The sequence below is a fragment of the Athene noctua genome, chromosome 4 (genome assembly GCF_965140245.1).
Source record: "Athene noctua chromosome 4, bAthNoc1.hap1.1, whole genome shotgun sequence".
NCBI lineage: Eukaryota > Metazoa > Chordata > Aves > Strigiformes > Strigidae > Athene > Athene noctua.
The window spans coordinates 32303072-32320911 of NC_134040.1; the positions used below are offsets into that span (position 1 = coordinate 32303072).

Consider the following 17840-nt stretch of genomic DNA (forward strand, 5'->3'; position numbering starts at 1 on the left):
TAGTGCCATTGTTGTAGCCTGATTACAAAAATGATGGTGAGCTCCATGAAATAAATGTTTTAAATTTCACTAATGGAGGAAAATGTGAAAGTCATAAATAAAACTTTTCAATTGTCCAGGCCCCAACAGTGCAATTTAGCTCTGCTGTAAGAAAATATCCATTACAAATACCCAAGGTGACAAGAGTATGCACACTTCCTTTTCCATATGAGTGCTCTAACCTCTATTGGTACCAGGCTTCAAACTAGAAGCACAAGGGTTTTAGAAACAAGACATTCCAGCAGCTGAAAATAAACACCACCAGAATCATGATACAGGCAGCTACAATCATTCTGACACTTCACTACATTTTCATATGGAGAGTGAGAAATTAAAAAAATAGAACATGGAACAAGAACCTAATGACGCCTTTAATTCAATGCCATTTTGAATACGGATTTTGACTCAAGGAGTTTGCCTTACATAATTTCAGTCATTCCACAATAAAACCAGCAGTGCTAAAAAAAGCATATATTTTATATATCTTATTGGAAACTTAGGGTGGCAATATTTGAAAAATAGACAAGCATACACTGTGTATGAAATGTATTGTTTCTGATTGCATTTGATGTCTGAATTTGAAAGATGTGAAGAATCATAAATCACATGAATGAAACTGATATTTTCTCCAAAAATTGCTTAAACTACAAGCTTGTTTAGTAATTACATGAATAAGAACAAAGCTCTTGAGCGCTCTCAAAGAGAGGAAACTAAATGATAAAGATATTTACCATTCAACCAAAATAAATTACTAATGTTTAGCACTGGATTATGCTATACCTGCTTTGTTATACAAATAGCTTCTTTTGTTACTGGACAATTGTTTTTTACTGTTTTCCTGTTTATTTTCCATAAATTACAGTCTATTTACAAGTACATATCAAATCAATACCTGACTGTTCTCCACCTCATGACAAGTGGCTATTTTTAATATTTATATAATAACCTGAGTAAAACACCAAACCTATAGCAGGACCCTCCAGATTGGGGGTCAGTAATTTCCTAATAATGCTGATACAGCCAAACTGATATATCTGAAGCTATATATCAAATGATCTCAGGTTCTGCAACATATCCATTTTCTAAAGTCTTATTTCACCTACACACGCTGTAAATCTTTCTCCAATCCCAGACCAAAGCAAACAGTTAAAGCAGTAATTTCTCTTCTGCATGAATGTAAATTTTAGGGACAGGCAAAATGTGATGCAAAACACTTTACCTTAACCTGGGGCTTTAAAAATTTCCCAAGGATGAACATTCCTTTCTTTACTTCCTTTACTTCCTATAGATAGCTATATATATATGCCTGAAAGTATAAGCAATATCTGGGATTTTTTGAGGAATGAGTAAGTCCAATACTCATAGATTCTGAAGTCCATAAAAAGGCATGTTTTATGGCATCACAGTTAAAGGGAAAGTATAAGAGAAAACAGCAATTATAAGCTCAACGGAAATATAGGTATACTTATAATGGAAAACAAATTAGCCATCAGCAAGAGCAGATAGTGTGTCGCAGATGCTCCCACTGATCCTAGACAAGTCATGCAAAGATTGATAAGGTCAGTGGTAAGAAAAACTTAAATAATTATATAATTCCAGATAATCCTCATAAATTAAACCATAAAAGGTCTACTTAAAGGGTCCTGCAAAGAAACTCTTAGTAAGTAGATTCAAAATTAATCCTGCCTTTATTAAAATCATGAAAACTAGATAAAAGCTGACTGATAGGCTTCTGAAAGGAATCTAAATGGAAAAGAACTGTTTGATGGTATTACTTTTTCTGCAGTCTCAGAGTTGTCTCTACGAGTACATCTTTAACAATCATTTACAAGGACATATATAATCTTTCCAGATGATTCAAACACTAACAAAGTAGCCATAATGAGAAGTGGTCTGTTAGAGATCTTCGCAAATGAGCAATTTTTCATTTCTTTGGCATCATCAGAAAACAAAACCAAGAAAAGCAAGGGTGACAAAAGCCCACTTTATTTTTAGTAGGCCAAAAGGTACAACGTGAATTTAATTCTGGGGTAATTGAAATATTGTGAAGTTTTAGTGAACTTCAATTAAGAAAAAATTTACATAATTGAAAATTATAAATGGTAAGTAGGTAAACAAATAATATAATTTCAAATAGAAAAGTTGAAGGTTTATTTTTGTAATACCACATCAGTAATGTGTTTTCCTAGATTTTAATGGCTAAGCCACTGCAGAAAAACTGGTGGTAATTCACCAAACCTAGACTACCAACACATCTTTTCTAATACCAGATATTTCAGGAGATGATTTAACTTTTTCATAATAATAAAAAAATTCATTTAAAAGAGAGGCATATGCGTAGTCAGTTGTACTCAGTGTCTGACCATGTTTTCTAAAAAATCCCGGTGAAAATGAAAAATCCAGGACCTTTTAGTCATGTCATATGGTGGGCATAATGGGTCTTAGTACAACGCAGATAAATGCTACACTGGGTCATCTACAGTCTATCATGCAGATAATTCAGCCAACAATGGAGGTGCTAGGAGAAATCAGTCTACAATGTTTTGAGGATATGTATGTTTCAGAGCTGAGAATGATATTTGCATGCTCTGGGGAAGCTCACTCTGCACTGCTGCCCTTCTTGTGCATAAAATCCTGGTCTCTATTGGGAGGTCTGTCCGCTGAAGAAGCCACTATGTGCTTCCCTTCCCAGCTGAGGATGTGGCCTGACATCAGTAAGGGGAATAAACTGGATATTCCCAAGGAAACGGTTCTATTTCTTGTGAACATGGTAATAGGAGAAGTTACAATTTTCATATTGCTCATTTAGGCAATCTGGCAACTTGAGTCTCATTCCGTCTTCTTCATTCTTTGCTATTCTTTTCATTGCCCCAAATTGTATCCCATCTCTAATGGGCATTTTTGATGTCCCAGCAGTTGAAAATTCTTTCATTGTGTTTAGTGATTTATTTTCCACATTTTAAGATTGCCAGACATGACTATAAACATGTGTCTAGATTTTCTTTGTCTGCATAAACTAAGACAGAGGAGAAAGGACATCAAGTGGAAAACCATGAGCCACGCTGCCATCAAAAGTAGTCTGACCATGATGTGACTACACCGAGCCACAACTTGCAGCTCCTCAGGACAGGTTTTTATAAGTATATACCATATTTATACAATATAAGATATTTATACGATAGTAATATTATACCATAATATGGTATAATAATATATCATATTTAGACAAGTGTGCTTGGCCCCAGCTGGCTGAACCGCAGGCTGTTCTGCCAGATGAGATGGCACACACAGTAACTCAGCCCTGGTGGTAGGGTTCAAAAGCAATATGATGATGCTGCTCTGACGTACTCTGCCATGGCCAGGGTGGGATGGCATGAAGAGGTGATCTGAGAGGACAGTCTGTATTCATCCCTTTGCTGTGCCCACTCAAAATCAAAGCATCTTTAGCTACAGTATTTTAGTTACATGCAATTTTAATAGCATTTTAAATACTTTTGATATTAGTCTATGACTAATGCTACCTTTATTTTGTGTCAATAAGACTACATGATCTAATGGAAGACATTTTCCATGGTATTTTCTCAGGGTATTTATAGGAGGTAGATAGAACTGCCTGATCGATGATTGTATCAGAATATATTGCATGATTTTCTATTTCTGTGTGCAGGTTGGCACTTTTTTTAAAGGCAAAACATTTTTTGGATTATTTTTTCTTAAATATGCCATGAAGAATGCATATTTCACATTTTATTCTCTTTTGCAAATATCATGTGTTTTTTTAGAGGTGTGTCATGATAACACAAATTGCTGATCTAAGTGGATTTCTTATTTCAGTGTCATGACCCTTCTTTACCATTTTTAGGTAGTCAGCAGTTTAAACTGCTGATATTCCAGAGAACAAACAGAACAGTGACACAACTTGTTGCTGTTTTGTTTCTCTTCCTGAGTCTCTGTTATTCATGAAGTATTTTCAGGAATACACCCTGATACCTACTCCAGTTACATACTGCACTGCTTATTGGGGGGTTTGGCCTCACGACTTTCTAACTTTCTGACAGCAGCCCAAATATACTAGTGGACTGACAAGCCTACATCACAAGCACAGCCTGGAAAATGGAACTGTCACTGCTTTTAAGGGTCCTCTAACATCTAAGCCTTGTTGATAAAAACTGTGACAGCTCACAACCATCTGCCAAAGAGAATAAAAACATCCCGACCCTTATCAGCAGAGCTAAAGAGGCTAAAGGGTTCATGTTCACTCCTAGTTTCTAGGAATGTGACAGACTCTCAAGAAATATAATTAGCAATTGTCTATCCCCCAAATATTTTGCAATCATATGTGAAGTTAAATATATGTGTTTATCAAGGCCTTTTTGTATCCTGATAAAACCTGCATATTTTCATATGTGGGCCACATATAGAAGGTATAAATTACATGTTACATGTCATCATACGCTTTCCTATGTGAACTGATGAGAGGAAAACAATTTTATAGAAGACAGTTGGTAGGAGTTGTCTTATGTGGACAGAGGCCAGAGGTACTTGGAGTCTGTTGATGCAAATGCCATTCTGAACTTAACTATAAATTAAAAAGCTTACTTCAGAGCACTCACATAAACATCTCTAGCAGGTGGAACAGAAACAAATGCTAGGGTAAACAAGTGTCCAGCTGACCGGCAACACGCAGATTAAACAAAGGCTGACTTGGCCCCACCAGCTTCCCTTTTACAGATCTGTGTAACATCCATGCCTTTTTAATCAGAATTCCTTTCTTGGTGCTTCTTCCACTGGAGTTTCAGCAACATCCAGAACATCAGGACTTGTATTGTGACTGCTGCCCCATGCCCTGCAGTCTTTAAGCTACCAAAGAAGTCCAGTTTTCTAACACACCCTTGAGAGACAAAATGGACTATCTGGCCAGTCTAGTTTGCCGTGGAAGAGAGGTTAATGTCCAGCACTTTCACAACACTACACTCTTTGTGACTAACTGCTGAGTACTAAAGTAATGTCCTTATTTCCTGTGATCATGAGGCTTTACTGTAAAACAGTGGTAAAGCTGAGGTCCCCTGCCCAGGACACTCACTATCCTTTGCTGTTTATGGGAACAGGCACAGAATTTATCCAGCCACTGACACAGTGGACAGAACAAGGTTTTTACGAGTTGCTCTAATTTAAAGCACGTTTTTGTGCTGTGTTTCTTTATAGGCCTGTGTTTCTTTATAGGCCATGGTCATTCACTGACTGATTACCTGATGTAATCAGTTTTGGAATCAGCGTGCCATCACAAATATCTGTTATGCACTTAGCTGCTCTTATTTCTCCAAAACATAAGTGCAGGAGAATGATGTAAAAGTTCAGTTTACATTAGTGAGCCATACGGTCTGCCTCTTGGCCATCTCATCCTTGATCTTATCATTATTCACATTTCTCCCCCCTCCTTCCCTCGCCTCGGGATAAACCGCCCCAACTCTAAGTATACAAACAAACCAAAGTGATCCCTCTGGCATGTCACACCCATTGTGCATTTCTGCTGCTTTTTCTGAAACATCTAAATGCCACAATAATAAAAGTAACAACCCCAGCAGGGTGAATGAGAAGCATTCCATCTATCAGACAGACAATAACGTAAGAGAAAAATAAAGCAAGTTAAATTATCTTCGCCTTCAGCTCTCTATTATGGTTTGCCTTGAGTTTTTTGAGTATTTGCAAGTCAATATAAAAATGTGAACTGTAACCATATAGTTGGATGGTAATATATATCTCAGAAGCCTAGCTCTGGCATACCTGACACTCACTTGGAGCTCACAGCACTGAAATGCTTGCCAGAGGAAATACCAGTAATCACTCAGTGCACAACCCAGATATTCCAACTGACACACTCCTTGGCTGCAAAACACTCCGTAACGCAACTCGCTGAAGCACATCACAGCAATAAAGCACAGGGTTTGACCTAACAGCAAAATAAAATGCTTCAGCACACTTCAGTCTGAGGAGTTTGCACCATAATATCAGACCAAAATTCACTGCTCCTTTTCTTTTAATGGGTGTTTATCTCATTTAGTTAGAGGAGCACATACAGTCCCACCATAGGCATAGCACTGAAGTAACATGACACAGAAACAAAAGGCTGGAGAAACATTTAGAATCAACTTTGCCACATTATGCAAATGATATCACTAATTACCATTATTGATTATGGTCCCTTAAAATATGCTTATGTAATGTCCCTCTCACCTGCCAGTCGTCTGTCTCTCGTGTTTTTCCAGATAACATCCAAGGCTCTAGCAGTGGAGTCCCTGATATGATCACTAAATGATCTTCTCAGAGGGGCTTTCACTGGATGATGCATAATGCAGATCGATCACACATCCAGAGTCAAATGGCTGTAGCTTAGCTCCAGGAAAAAGGGCATTATTTGCCTGGGTATCTGTCTGATTTTCTCTTCACCAGGCAGGCAGGTTGTTACTTTATATAATTTGTCATCAGCCTTGTGGAGCTTTTCCTTGAAGAGTCAGGCATTGCAGTTCTCACTGCGGATGCAGGAAAGCTCAGACTGCAGCCAGCCTACTGGAAAGCTGCCAAAATCTTACATCTGGAACAGTTTACAAATGAGCTAACGATACAGTCATTTAGATTTGGGGCTTTATTTGTGGATATCTATAGGATTCTAACTTCCTGTTTAATCAAATAACTTACCAGGCACATACTTGCATACTCATTTATTAGGATAATATTTCCCTGTTTAACTGATATTTCAGGTAATCTTTCATGTTTTGACATGAAAAGGGTAAGAAATACAAAAGAGATAAAGTAATTTTAAGTATATGCAGTTCAGGTATTTTATTTTGTTACCATATTTTTCTTGCATATCACCCTATCTGTGGCACAAAATAGGTCCTGATTCTGAGTTCCCTATGTGTAGTACTTCATGCAAAATGCAGTAATGAAAGGATGGAAATACAAAAATGAGAGCGAAAGGGAAGAGGAGAAAGAAGGAGAGGGAACTAGGCCTCCACATCTTTGCTGTATGGAAGGATAAAGTCCCATATATAAAAAGTTTATGCATGTAACTGAGATTAATAATCACAGTAAATGAAGCCATTTGACATTGCTTATTTTAACCTTTTTAATTGATTACTGTGTCCTGTGGCATCCCTGAGTGAGAGAGGGAGGAATAAAGGGGTAGCTGAGACTCTCTTTCCCTTCCTAATATTACGTATGGCAATGTGTGAAGAGGTGAGAGATCCCAGCCTAAAAACCTGATCCCCTCTGTTATCAGGGTAGGCTAGAACTGTTGAATAAAGTTGTCTTCATGTTAATTCAAGGTGGAGTAGCAACTACAGCTGTTAAAGTCAGATACCATTATTTTCCTGAGAAGTATTATATTATCATTAAAATTGATTGATTAACTTCTCCCAAGGTTGGCACACAGATCAAATTACAGAATCACAAGTTTCAGCCTGTGAATTTCCACTCCCTTTGAATCCCTTCCTAAGAAGAAAACAGTTTTTCTTTTAATTCTATACTAGATATTTATTTCACACTTTTTTATTTGTTGCAACTTTTTTTCCAGTGCCTTCTCAGTTCCCTTCATTTTTACTAATCCTCACTTCCTTTAAGACAAATCATGATCTCATTCTAACAATAAAAAGAAATTTATGGGATTTCCAATAGTGTAACTGAGGGAAGAATTGGCTCACCATCTATTTAACACAGATCATAATTTCTTCCCATCTAGGCCTTCATCCTTTATCTTTATAGAGCATCTGCAAACACTAATGTCCTGTGTACATCTTTGAACAAACCAACAGCAACAAGGGATCTCTACAGTTTGCAGTTGCTTTCCACATTACACCCCTCCTACTTTTTGAGGCCGGATGGAGAAAGAAGCAGCCTAGAGAAATTCAGTATGATGACATACTCTTCAAATGCATGGTTGGATTTTTTTGGTTTACTATTCTGGCAAAAATTCCTTGTAGAGCAAGTGATGATGCTTACAGAGGCAAATGCTGACATGATGACTTTGAAACACATACACCCTGTTCAGGTGACATCTGCCATTATTTCTATTAGTGACCAGTTCAGAAAAGTCCTAGTTCATTTTTAAATGAGAATGCAGTAAGCAGTATCTAAATCTGGAGCTGAATGTGTATACCTCCATATTTCAACTGAGTACCACTGTCAGAGGAGAACAGAAGACAATGAGGGATAAGGCAGTCTCAGCAGATTTTTATCTACCAGTGGCTATGTCTATGTTACCAACAACATGGCCCAGAAAGAGTAGATTTATACAGCAAAATAAATGGTACCAAGCTTCTGACACATCTTGAGGTGGGGTTACTTTGAACTAGATCTACCTGGGTCTCATGAACTGAATGAATCCTCACCATGAGTTAGAGATCACAGGTGCATTACCAGGGTGCATCTTCTGGCTTAGTTTCATCTGAAAGACAACCAGTTCAAGTGCTCCAAGACTGCTGATATGAACTAAAGAGTGGAGTTAGGAGATCATTTTCAAGAGCATATGCCTGGTCCAGGCTAAAATGTCAATAGAAACACACCCACCATTATTCACTTTAGCAGCTAAACCAACTTTTTAAAATTTAAAAATAAAAAGACCAATATATACATTGCTGAACAGGGTTTTATTCTCTGAGAGTTATGGTAGGTTCTGTTAAACTTGGAGATATGTCACAGCTCAAAATATTTTAAAGATTTGGTGAACGAAATGGTCTGGAAGATGTCAGAATGACCCAACAAAGAGCAAAGGAGGAGTAAAGATAAACTGTAACAAAGCAGAGAAAGATGGCTAAGGTTGTCTGCTTGTTTGATGTTACAACACATAAAAATGGTTAATCTAAGTAAGACTGTGTAAAGAATTTAATTAAATGTCAGAAAATTCTTAATGGCCTATGGACAGGAAAACAGATATAGGCTAGAAACATGGACAGGAAATAAAAGGACATTAATTTTATAAAAGCATAGACTGAAGGATCTAATGAGGAAGACAGTTAAAAGCAAATATATACAAAGAAGGAAATTTGAGAGGCATGACATTTGCTATGGGAATAGGAGTTTTCCATGCAATATAAAAGTATAAAATGATTTTTAAATCATGTTAAAAGGGGGCATCAGAGTAGAGCTGTGCTTCAGTCCCTATTCCTGTATTATTTAAGTAACACCCCTTGTGGAACAATACACTCAGTTTTGGTCTGGACTTCTCAATACCCAGAAGATACTGAAAAGGCTTTCACAAAACCCAGTGTGCTGGGATACTGGCAGCTGGTGGCAGCAGGGCCACGGTGGCAGCAGCTCTTAGTTCTGCACTGGAAAACACCTGTGGCGTTCAGGGGAAAGCTACTGAGCTGCCACAGCTGCTGTGCCATTATCTGATACTCATGTTGAGAGCCCTACACTTCATCTCAGAGAAGCTCCTCCCATGTTCCCAAACATGGCTCTGTGTTTGGAGAAATGGCACTGCCCAAATAATAGCTGCTCATGTAGAGATATTTTCCCTTTCAGCTCAGATATATTCCCTCTCTCCTTGCAGAGGTAGCTGTTTGTAAGGAGACATCTACCTGAATCACACGCCTGCAGTTACCTCCAGATTGTTTGTATGGAAAAGCTTTCTCCATTTCTCTGGTAAACTCATGCTCACAGTCTGAACTGGGAGAAGATGCCACTGATGCCAAGTACATGTGTATAGAGCTCAGCTGGTGAATCTCTGATGTATGTCAACCTGAATGCACTAGATTAATTTATGGGAAAAGGTGTTAAAACAGTTAAAATTGGAGCACTGGGAATGACATTAAAGGAAAAAGATTTTAATGGTGAGATTTATGGACGAAAAAATGTTTTGCTGCTCTATTTGAAAATGTACTAGAAAATCTCCTGAAAACAAATATCTTCCTTTAGCTGGGAAATGGCCTATGCACCTTTCCATACATGTACAATTCAATTAGCTGAATACAGGTATTAAAGCAAAATGCATGCAAAACCAAGCAAAATACTAACCCCACAACCAGCATCTAAGTACAGTTCATGATGCAGCTCTTTGTCTTGGCTTCACTGTGTCTGGAAACTTAAGGAAGATCACCAGCAGGCACAGGTTTTGTGTGATGATCCCTGTCAAGGTGCAGTCAATACTCCAGCTATCTTCCAGGTTTATTTTACTTTATTCAGTATTTTATGTTCAATGGTTGAGATGAAAAAAACCCAAAGAAATTCTTATGCTCAAAAGGTAAACTGGGTGGGTCAACAAAGATGTGTGCTGGACTAAAAATAGTATGACAGGAATCTAAAGGAGAGTGATCTGTTGCAGACAAGAAGGGAATGCAGAAGCCAGTGTTTGGGGAGAAAGGTGATAGTACACCCTCAGGAAAGAGGTGGTTGGACACACGTGCAGAGTAGCATGCATGCCCAGGGAAGAGTCTTTGCAGAATTCCAGAGGCAAATATTTATAGGGGCCACATCCCTACCTGCCTGCACAGGCGGCTTGGGGCTGGGCTGAGCCCTGCTCTCCCAGAACTCCCACCAGCCAAGATCAGCCCTGCTACTGCTGCCCCCAGGACAGGGTCCTTCCTCTTACCCAGGCCTAGCCCACCTCTTGACTGCAGTCACTGACTTCTCCCACTTCATTTTTCAGAATTTTTTTTTAAATGTCTGGTTAATGTAAGCAAAGCTGTACCTCTCCAATCTTCCCCTCAGAACTGGATCTACTAGTAAAGTGCCACTCATCATTCTTAAATACCTTGTTCTAAACCAGCTGAGGGCAGAAGGCAGAGGCTAATGCCATATAACCTTACCACTCTTCAGCAGTTCAAGCTGAAGGATCTAAGCTTGCCAGACATGTCTGTTTTCTGTCCCTTAGTGGTTCTGTCCATACTTTGGTCTGCAAAGATAACATTAAAGATCCTTTTTCCTCTTTAAGGCAAAGAGCAGACAGAATGTGTCAGGTACTAGGATGGGTGGGAATGGTGATCTTGTTTTTAGTTCTGGCAGCATCCAGCTCCTAGGAAGTAAACAGTTATGCAAGACTCACTCTCTTCAGGCTTGCTCAAAATGCATCAACTTCCCTTCTGAGTGTTTATGGATGTGCAAATTCTTATGTTTATCTCTGGTTCATCTTGTGATTCTGGCCCCTTGAGTCTGGAAGGATGTATGCATCCAAAATATGCATAGCCAGTCAGAGACACATAACTTTTTAAACGCGCTGCCAGTTTGAGCTTTGCTGTGACTTCCATAGGGTCTGCAATAAATAGTATGGCAAATTCAGATCATCTCCACTGAGTGGTCTATGCGGCTTGCCTGATCTGATGCATGCAACCATCTTTTCCCTTGTAATAGAAACAGAAAGGTAATGCCATAACTCTCCAAAAGTATCACAAAACAAAAGAATGATTTGGAATTAGAATTTTAGGTCTAATTAAAAATGCCTGCTGGGCACGTAACATGTGGCATTGTTTCATTCATCTATCAGCAGACATCTCCAAATACTCTCTAGGAGATCAGACTGGGAAAGAAGCCCTTTGAATTTTGACTTCGACATGTGTTGCTTTCCAAAAGAAAATCTGGTACTGCAACATCTGCAGTATGTGAGAAATCTGATACATATTAGATCTTTAGAAAAGAAGCAGCCACCAATCTGAGGAGACTGTAAAGATTTAGAGAAATTCCTATAGAAAGACAGGCAAATAAAATGTACTTTATTGAAATAAAAGAGTTTCGATAGAAGCTTGACAAATCTCATCAAAATGCTTGATATGACAAAGCCACATCTTTATTCAATTTGTTTTAGTTTAAAAAAGAAATCTCTGTTCTTCAACCAGATAAGGTAAAAAATATTCAGAAGTTTCATTTAGCACATAGGTGTCCTTTCGTAAGGGTGTAAATATCTGGGCAATTTGTCCTATGCATTACTTCCCAGTGCTCAGCTTTCCCCATGACTCTTTAGGTGGAAGGACTTGACCTGTTGCTGCTTTCATGGACTTTTCAGTGTCTAAACATTGAAGACTTCTGATGAAACACTGAGAAGATCTTGTCAAAATATCTACCTTAATTGCCTTTTGTTGTGTGATAAGTACATGCTGATGGGTTTATGTAAACTAAGTAGAGTAGCTTTCTATTATATATTTATGAGTTTTAAATGAAACATGAACCTAAATACACATTAACAACATTTAGCAAACTTCATGGTGTGATTATGGCCCTGCTTTGCGAAGAACCCCATAGCTTAACTGGAGTTCTGTGCACTTCAAAGTGTAAGCTTATCTGGTTGTTTCTGAACTGCTGTCTCACTATCACTGTGTGCTCCAAAAATAATAAATAATCCAACACAGAAAAGCAGAAGGCATTTCTAATCACAGCTATAAATACAAAATAATAGGTCACCGAATAACATGAAAGCAGATATACTTCCAGTTTCAGATGTACATTGTTCCTTATTAACCTGTTTTCTGATGTAACTGGTTAAAAACTATCCTTACATAATTAGAAAACCCAGTTTGCTCCTGCTGCCAACTGTTTTCTGAAATACTGAATGTTAATGAGAAAAAATGTGACATTGGTAAACACTGGTGCCATAATTTAAAATTCAAATGAAGTGTTAAAGCTTCATTCTGTTTGGCCATATGTGAGGCACCTGCTTAGAGAAGTTTGTGGAAATATTAATCTATAGGGGGGCTCAAACACTTCCAAATACCTAACCTGAGTGTATAACTTTTTCATTATATCTCTTTCATACAGAATAGTTGATGGCAGTAGGCTGTGAACTGAGATTAGTTTTCAGCATTAGCCATCTGTTATGCTTTACCAAAGCAAAATAGTATTAAACAGCATTGTTTCTTCTTCCTTCACAGTGGCCTGACATGCAGACAGCCCATACTGGGATATATTTTTGTCAACCAAGTAATACATTACAGCTTGCGTGGTGCCATCAGTCGGATTAGGGCAGGGTGAATAAAATTTCATAGAATAAGATACATGGCCTAAAGTACTTCTTTCTTTCCAGTGGAAATGCAAATGTGGCTGTATGCAAAACTGAAATAATAGAAAATTGCAAATCCCCCCAAAAATCCCCAAACCAAACAGCCCAACACTTCCCAAACAAGCAACTCTCTATTGTTACTCCCTATTCAAATTCTGTCTCTAGAATTTTCTTACATAATTAGCAATTTTCCTTCCTTGTCTTCTGTTTTTCTTCTCGCCCACTCTCTCTTTCCCTCGCTCCTGTTTGTGTTTACCCGGTCATACTAAGGTGCTGAGTACCCTGGATTAAAGGTCTTCCTCTTTGGACATCCTTTGTACAAAATAGTACAATACTATCCAGATGTTAAAGCAACAAAGTCTTTGAAGTTGTCTGCAATGATCGACATGAAGACTGATTGTGAATAAAACCAATTTTCTTGTAAAACATAACTCAATCAGTTTAAAATAATATAGTGGTGGCTGGCTGGTGTCTGTACAGAGCAGTGAGCAGAACTGGAGTGTGGGGAGTGTTATGCGAGCCGGACTCACCTAAGTCAGAGGGTGAACAGGACGATAATTCAGAGTACAGACAGATCATTCTGAATGAGAGATCAAAGAGCAGCAAGAAATTTTAAACCAAAGAAAAAGTCCCAGTATTTGCAGGGTAGGATGAAAAAAGCTCATTCCTAAGAAGATTCAGTGAGGTTTAGGGGGCTCATGTAAGTCATCTTCATTATTGCCCCGTGTAATGTGTGTTTTATTAAGTGATGTAAAGAGGCTGAGCAGTCCTCCTTTCTCATCCCTGCTGCTGCCATTACAGCACTGTGAAACACAGTCTCTACAGAATATTTGCCTGTCATGGGGAAGACAAGCAGGATGTAACTCTCCCTGAATTGCTGGTTTGTGGCCTCAGTGGCAGAGAAGACAGAAGAAAAGCTGGAATTTTCATAGGAAGCACTGACGTAGGAAGTAGAATCCAAACTGAATCTAAACATTTGGATAGGTATTGGAACAGACACTCAATAGATTTAAAGATTTCACTGATCGAAGCACTGCTGGACAGTTTATGCAAATGTTAATTTGCATAGTTCGATTGGGGATTTATTTTTAACACTGCCTAACTTCCTCAGACTCCAGGTTTCAGTTTCTGGTATCTGCCATTATTTAACTGTTTATCCTGGAGTTGTCTGTGCCATAACTTCTTTAAGGTGCTTTATTTATATGTTCATTTTAAATCCAGTGGTTTGGGAAAAATGAATGAAAGGATATGTTATTTTCCTGATGTTGAAAAATTCTAGCAAGTTTTCCTTAAATACTTGATAATGATTTTGTATGGGAATGTGCTCTTTTGTAGACATATTCCTTTTTTCACCTTTCTGAAAGTCCATTTGTTGTAGCCGTTGGCAAGTCTCTGAGAAACTCTATTTCACAGCAGCTCTGCAGTGATGGATGTTAGTGATCAGCAGCTCAGGAGATATCTTCTCACCTGGGATATATACAGCCTGGGAAGTCTTTGCAAACAAGCTCTGCGCTGCTGCCAGCCCTGCAACAGGTTGCCTGAATGAGAGAACCCATCTCACCTGGGCTTTTGCTGACCCTACTGCTTCATCTCACAAAAGGGTGGAAAATGGTTGATCCCTCATCAAATGTAAAACTGAATGAGAAAGTTGTGTTGGGACATGAGGGAAATTGGTACACACAGCTTTGTGAAGCAGAGGCAGTAACAGAGGGAGAGATGCAAGGGGAGGAGACAGCAAGTGTGTAGTTTTAATTTCATGCCTCCATTTGGCAATTAAAATTCAGCTATTACATAGCAAGTGCAAACTTTCCTTGTGTCCTGCTCTGATGGAGTGGAATAAATGTTGGAATAGAATAAAAATAATTTTAAACAATTGTCTTCGTTGTATTGAACAGATTTTTTTTCAGGACATTGGCTACAATTATATTACTTTTTTTTTTTTTTTTTTCTTTTTAAATTAAAAAAACCCCTGATACTTAAGTGTTGTGTGCTATTTTGTAGGATGCCTTTCTTCTGGTGTTAGTTATTTCAACTAAAGTCCTGCAATAACTGCTGATTACAAGTTCTAGTGTCTAATCTTTAAGAGATAAAGAATCTTAATGTTTCACTTCACCTCTTGTAAGCTTAATGTTTCATAGATGCATTAAAGCTTTATGAGGAGTGTCAAAAATAATTATCCTGAAGATTAAAGCAGTCATCATATCAACTGAAAGATACATTGTTATCCATAATAAAGCCTTTATGAATGATGGACACAGCATACCTTAAACACTTACAAAGGAAACCTACAACTAACTTTATTAGACGCTAATGTTTCATATTTACTTCATGACGTTAGCAACACTATTAGATGGGGTTTTAATGAGACACTGGTTTGCTTTTCTAGGAACTGGATTCCTTCATATCTTTACTTAATTTACTTCACAGCTAATTAGCAAAAATTGCATCTGTGTGCACTTTGCTGTTCCTGCCAGCATCCGATTTTATACATGGCATATCTGCCCTCCGTAGCATCACTACAGTGCATGGAAAATCTTCACTTAGAGTCAAAGTTACTACACTGGTATTGAGGGCTGGCTGGGGAAGAACAGTGAGCTTTAAGTAGCTGGTTTTGGGACCAGGAGGCTGATAGTATAAGATATAGCAGTACTGAGCCTAACTTTTAGGTTGTGAGATTAGCTACTGGTTGGCAAGTTCCCTGCTTCAGGAAGGCATTACATTATTATGTTTAACAAACTGTGCACTTCACAGACTCAAAAACAAGGTGAAAATATGAACCTTATTTGTGTTTGTAGGACTGACACCCTGACCTGTCTTTTACTATAGCTCTATATCTGACCTAATATTGTTTTATTGTAAAGTCAGTAAAGTAAGTACTGTAAAGTTGAAAAGTAAGAGATATATGGTGGTATTCTCTGTCCTGGTTCAGCTAGGATAGAGTCAAGTTTTTCCCCAGCAGAGAGAGAGGGGGAAGGGATCTTCAGCCGGGTTATTCATACCATGCTGACGTCAGGTCCAGGGGCGGAGCCTTTTTACTTTCGCTTCTGGTTTTGGGGGTTGCCATACACGCGTCGGGCTTGCTTCTTGACCATTTAGCGGTATTTCTCTGTATATCTCTTGTCTTGTTCACTGTTATTGCTGTTTATTTTTATTATCATTGCTACTGTTGTTGTTCAGATTGTTCTATCACTCTGTTGTATTAAATTCCTTGATACTTTAGCCCGGGTCTGTGCCTAACTTCCAGCCCAACCAGCCGCGGGTGGGGGAGGGGCAACGGCAACGTGCTCTCCAATCCCGGCAGGAGTTAAACCTGCACATTAAAAATTGGCGCAGAAACGTGGGGCAGACCCTGACCAGAGTGTAATAGAGCAATCTGTTGGGTGTAATCTTTCTGTTTGTATTTGTGTTTATTTGATAAGAAAATGTTTGCAATGCTGGCCCATTTGCTTGCGTGGTGAGGCTGCATTAATCCTTGTATCCAGTGTATAATCCCAGTGGTGGTGTTTGTTATCAGTGGAAGATGTGCAAAAGGTCTTATGTTGTTATACTGGCTGTTGAATGCTTATAATGCCTTTGTATGTCTGTGCGTGGGGTGGGCCGGTACCTGTTTGCCGTTTGGGCTTTTGTTAGGGGTATCAGCCCCGCTGCGGGTGAGCCAGGGGAAGAGATCCTCTTGGCTTTGCGGAGTTTAAATTATCCTTGGAGCCTACAGGCCACTGTGATTGCAGCACTATGCCTTCTGAATGCCTGCCAGATCTCGTTTTGGGCCATGCGGCACTTCTCTAACAATAGCAGTGCCCGGAAACCTGCCCTGAGGTCAGATAATAGTGAGTGGCAAGGGGTGTGGGAAAAGATGGGCAAAGGCCTGAGTCGGTGGGCACCCCCAATGCTTTGGAACTTCACTCCTGAGCAAATGCAGAGCCCTGAGAAGCTGATGGAGTGCTTAGAAAGGGTGTGTTACCAAACGGGCAAAACCCAGGAGACACAAATTGCTGCAATGTGTTGGGGACTTGCCCATGCATACCGTCCTCTTTAATACCACCCGCTGCCCTCAAATGGAAGAAAAGGCCACACAAACAATATCTGAACCGGGGGCACAGGCAGAGCCAGTCTCAGTCGCCTCCACCAGCACACAAACTGAGCCAGAGAGCCAGGCAGTGCCAGTGTCAGTCACGTCCACCAGCACACAGACTGGACCAGAGAGCCAGGCAGTGCCAGTGTCAGTCGCCCCAATACAGAAAACAAAATATACCAGAAAGCCTGTTCGCAGAGTGAGGGATGAGGATGAGCCAGGCCCATCAGGGGAACAGGAGGAAGGACCAGAGGTGACCGTCCAATCTCTGTCCCCGACTGAGCTGCGAGATATGTGGAGAGATTTCAGCCGCCTGGGAGGCGAGCAGATTTGCACCTGGCTGCTCCGATGCTGGGACAATGGAGCCAGTGCTTTTGAGATGGAGGGGAGAGAGGCCAAGCAGCTGGGATCTTTGGCCAAGGATGCTGGCATTGATAGGGAAATAGGGAAGCAGGCTCAAATCCTCAGCCTTTGGAAGCGACTCCTGCTCAGTGTAAGGTAGAGGCACCCCTACAAGGATGATATCTAATGCCAGCTAAGCAAATGGACCAGCATTGAGAAAGGCATCCAGACCCTCAGGGAACTGGCTGTGTTTGAGATGATCTATGGTGATCTGAATAATGAGCAGTCACCCATGGACCCAGATCAGGCCCCTTGCACACACCTGATGTGGCAAAAGTTCCTGAAGAGCGCACCAGAAGCACACTCAAAAGCATTGGCAATAGTGTCCTGGTGGACAGGCAC

At 39.5% G+C, this 17840-nt stretch overlaps 1 protein-coding gene across 4 annotated transcripts in view; it reads right to left on the reverse strand.

Moving 5' to 3' along the window:
* The window catches only part of DLC1 (DLC1 Rho GTPase activating protein), a 236918-nt gene that overhangs the window by 97766 nt on the left and 121312 nt on the right, over window positions 1-17840 (reverse strand). The window contains exon 1 of one of the 4 annotated variants that reach the window (XM_074904886.1): window positions 6274-6589. The exons of 2 other annotated variants lie outside the window; for them this stretch is intronic. In XM_074904886.1, the coding sequence (XP_074760987.1) occupies window positions 6274-6388 (115 nt within the window). In that variant the 5' untranslated portion in view covers window positions 6389-6589. Of the gene's footprint in view, window positions 1-6273; window positions 6590-17840 lie in introns of those variants that run through there. One more of the 4 variants, XM_074904884.1, reaches the window with a different exon arrangement.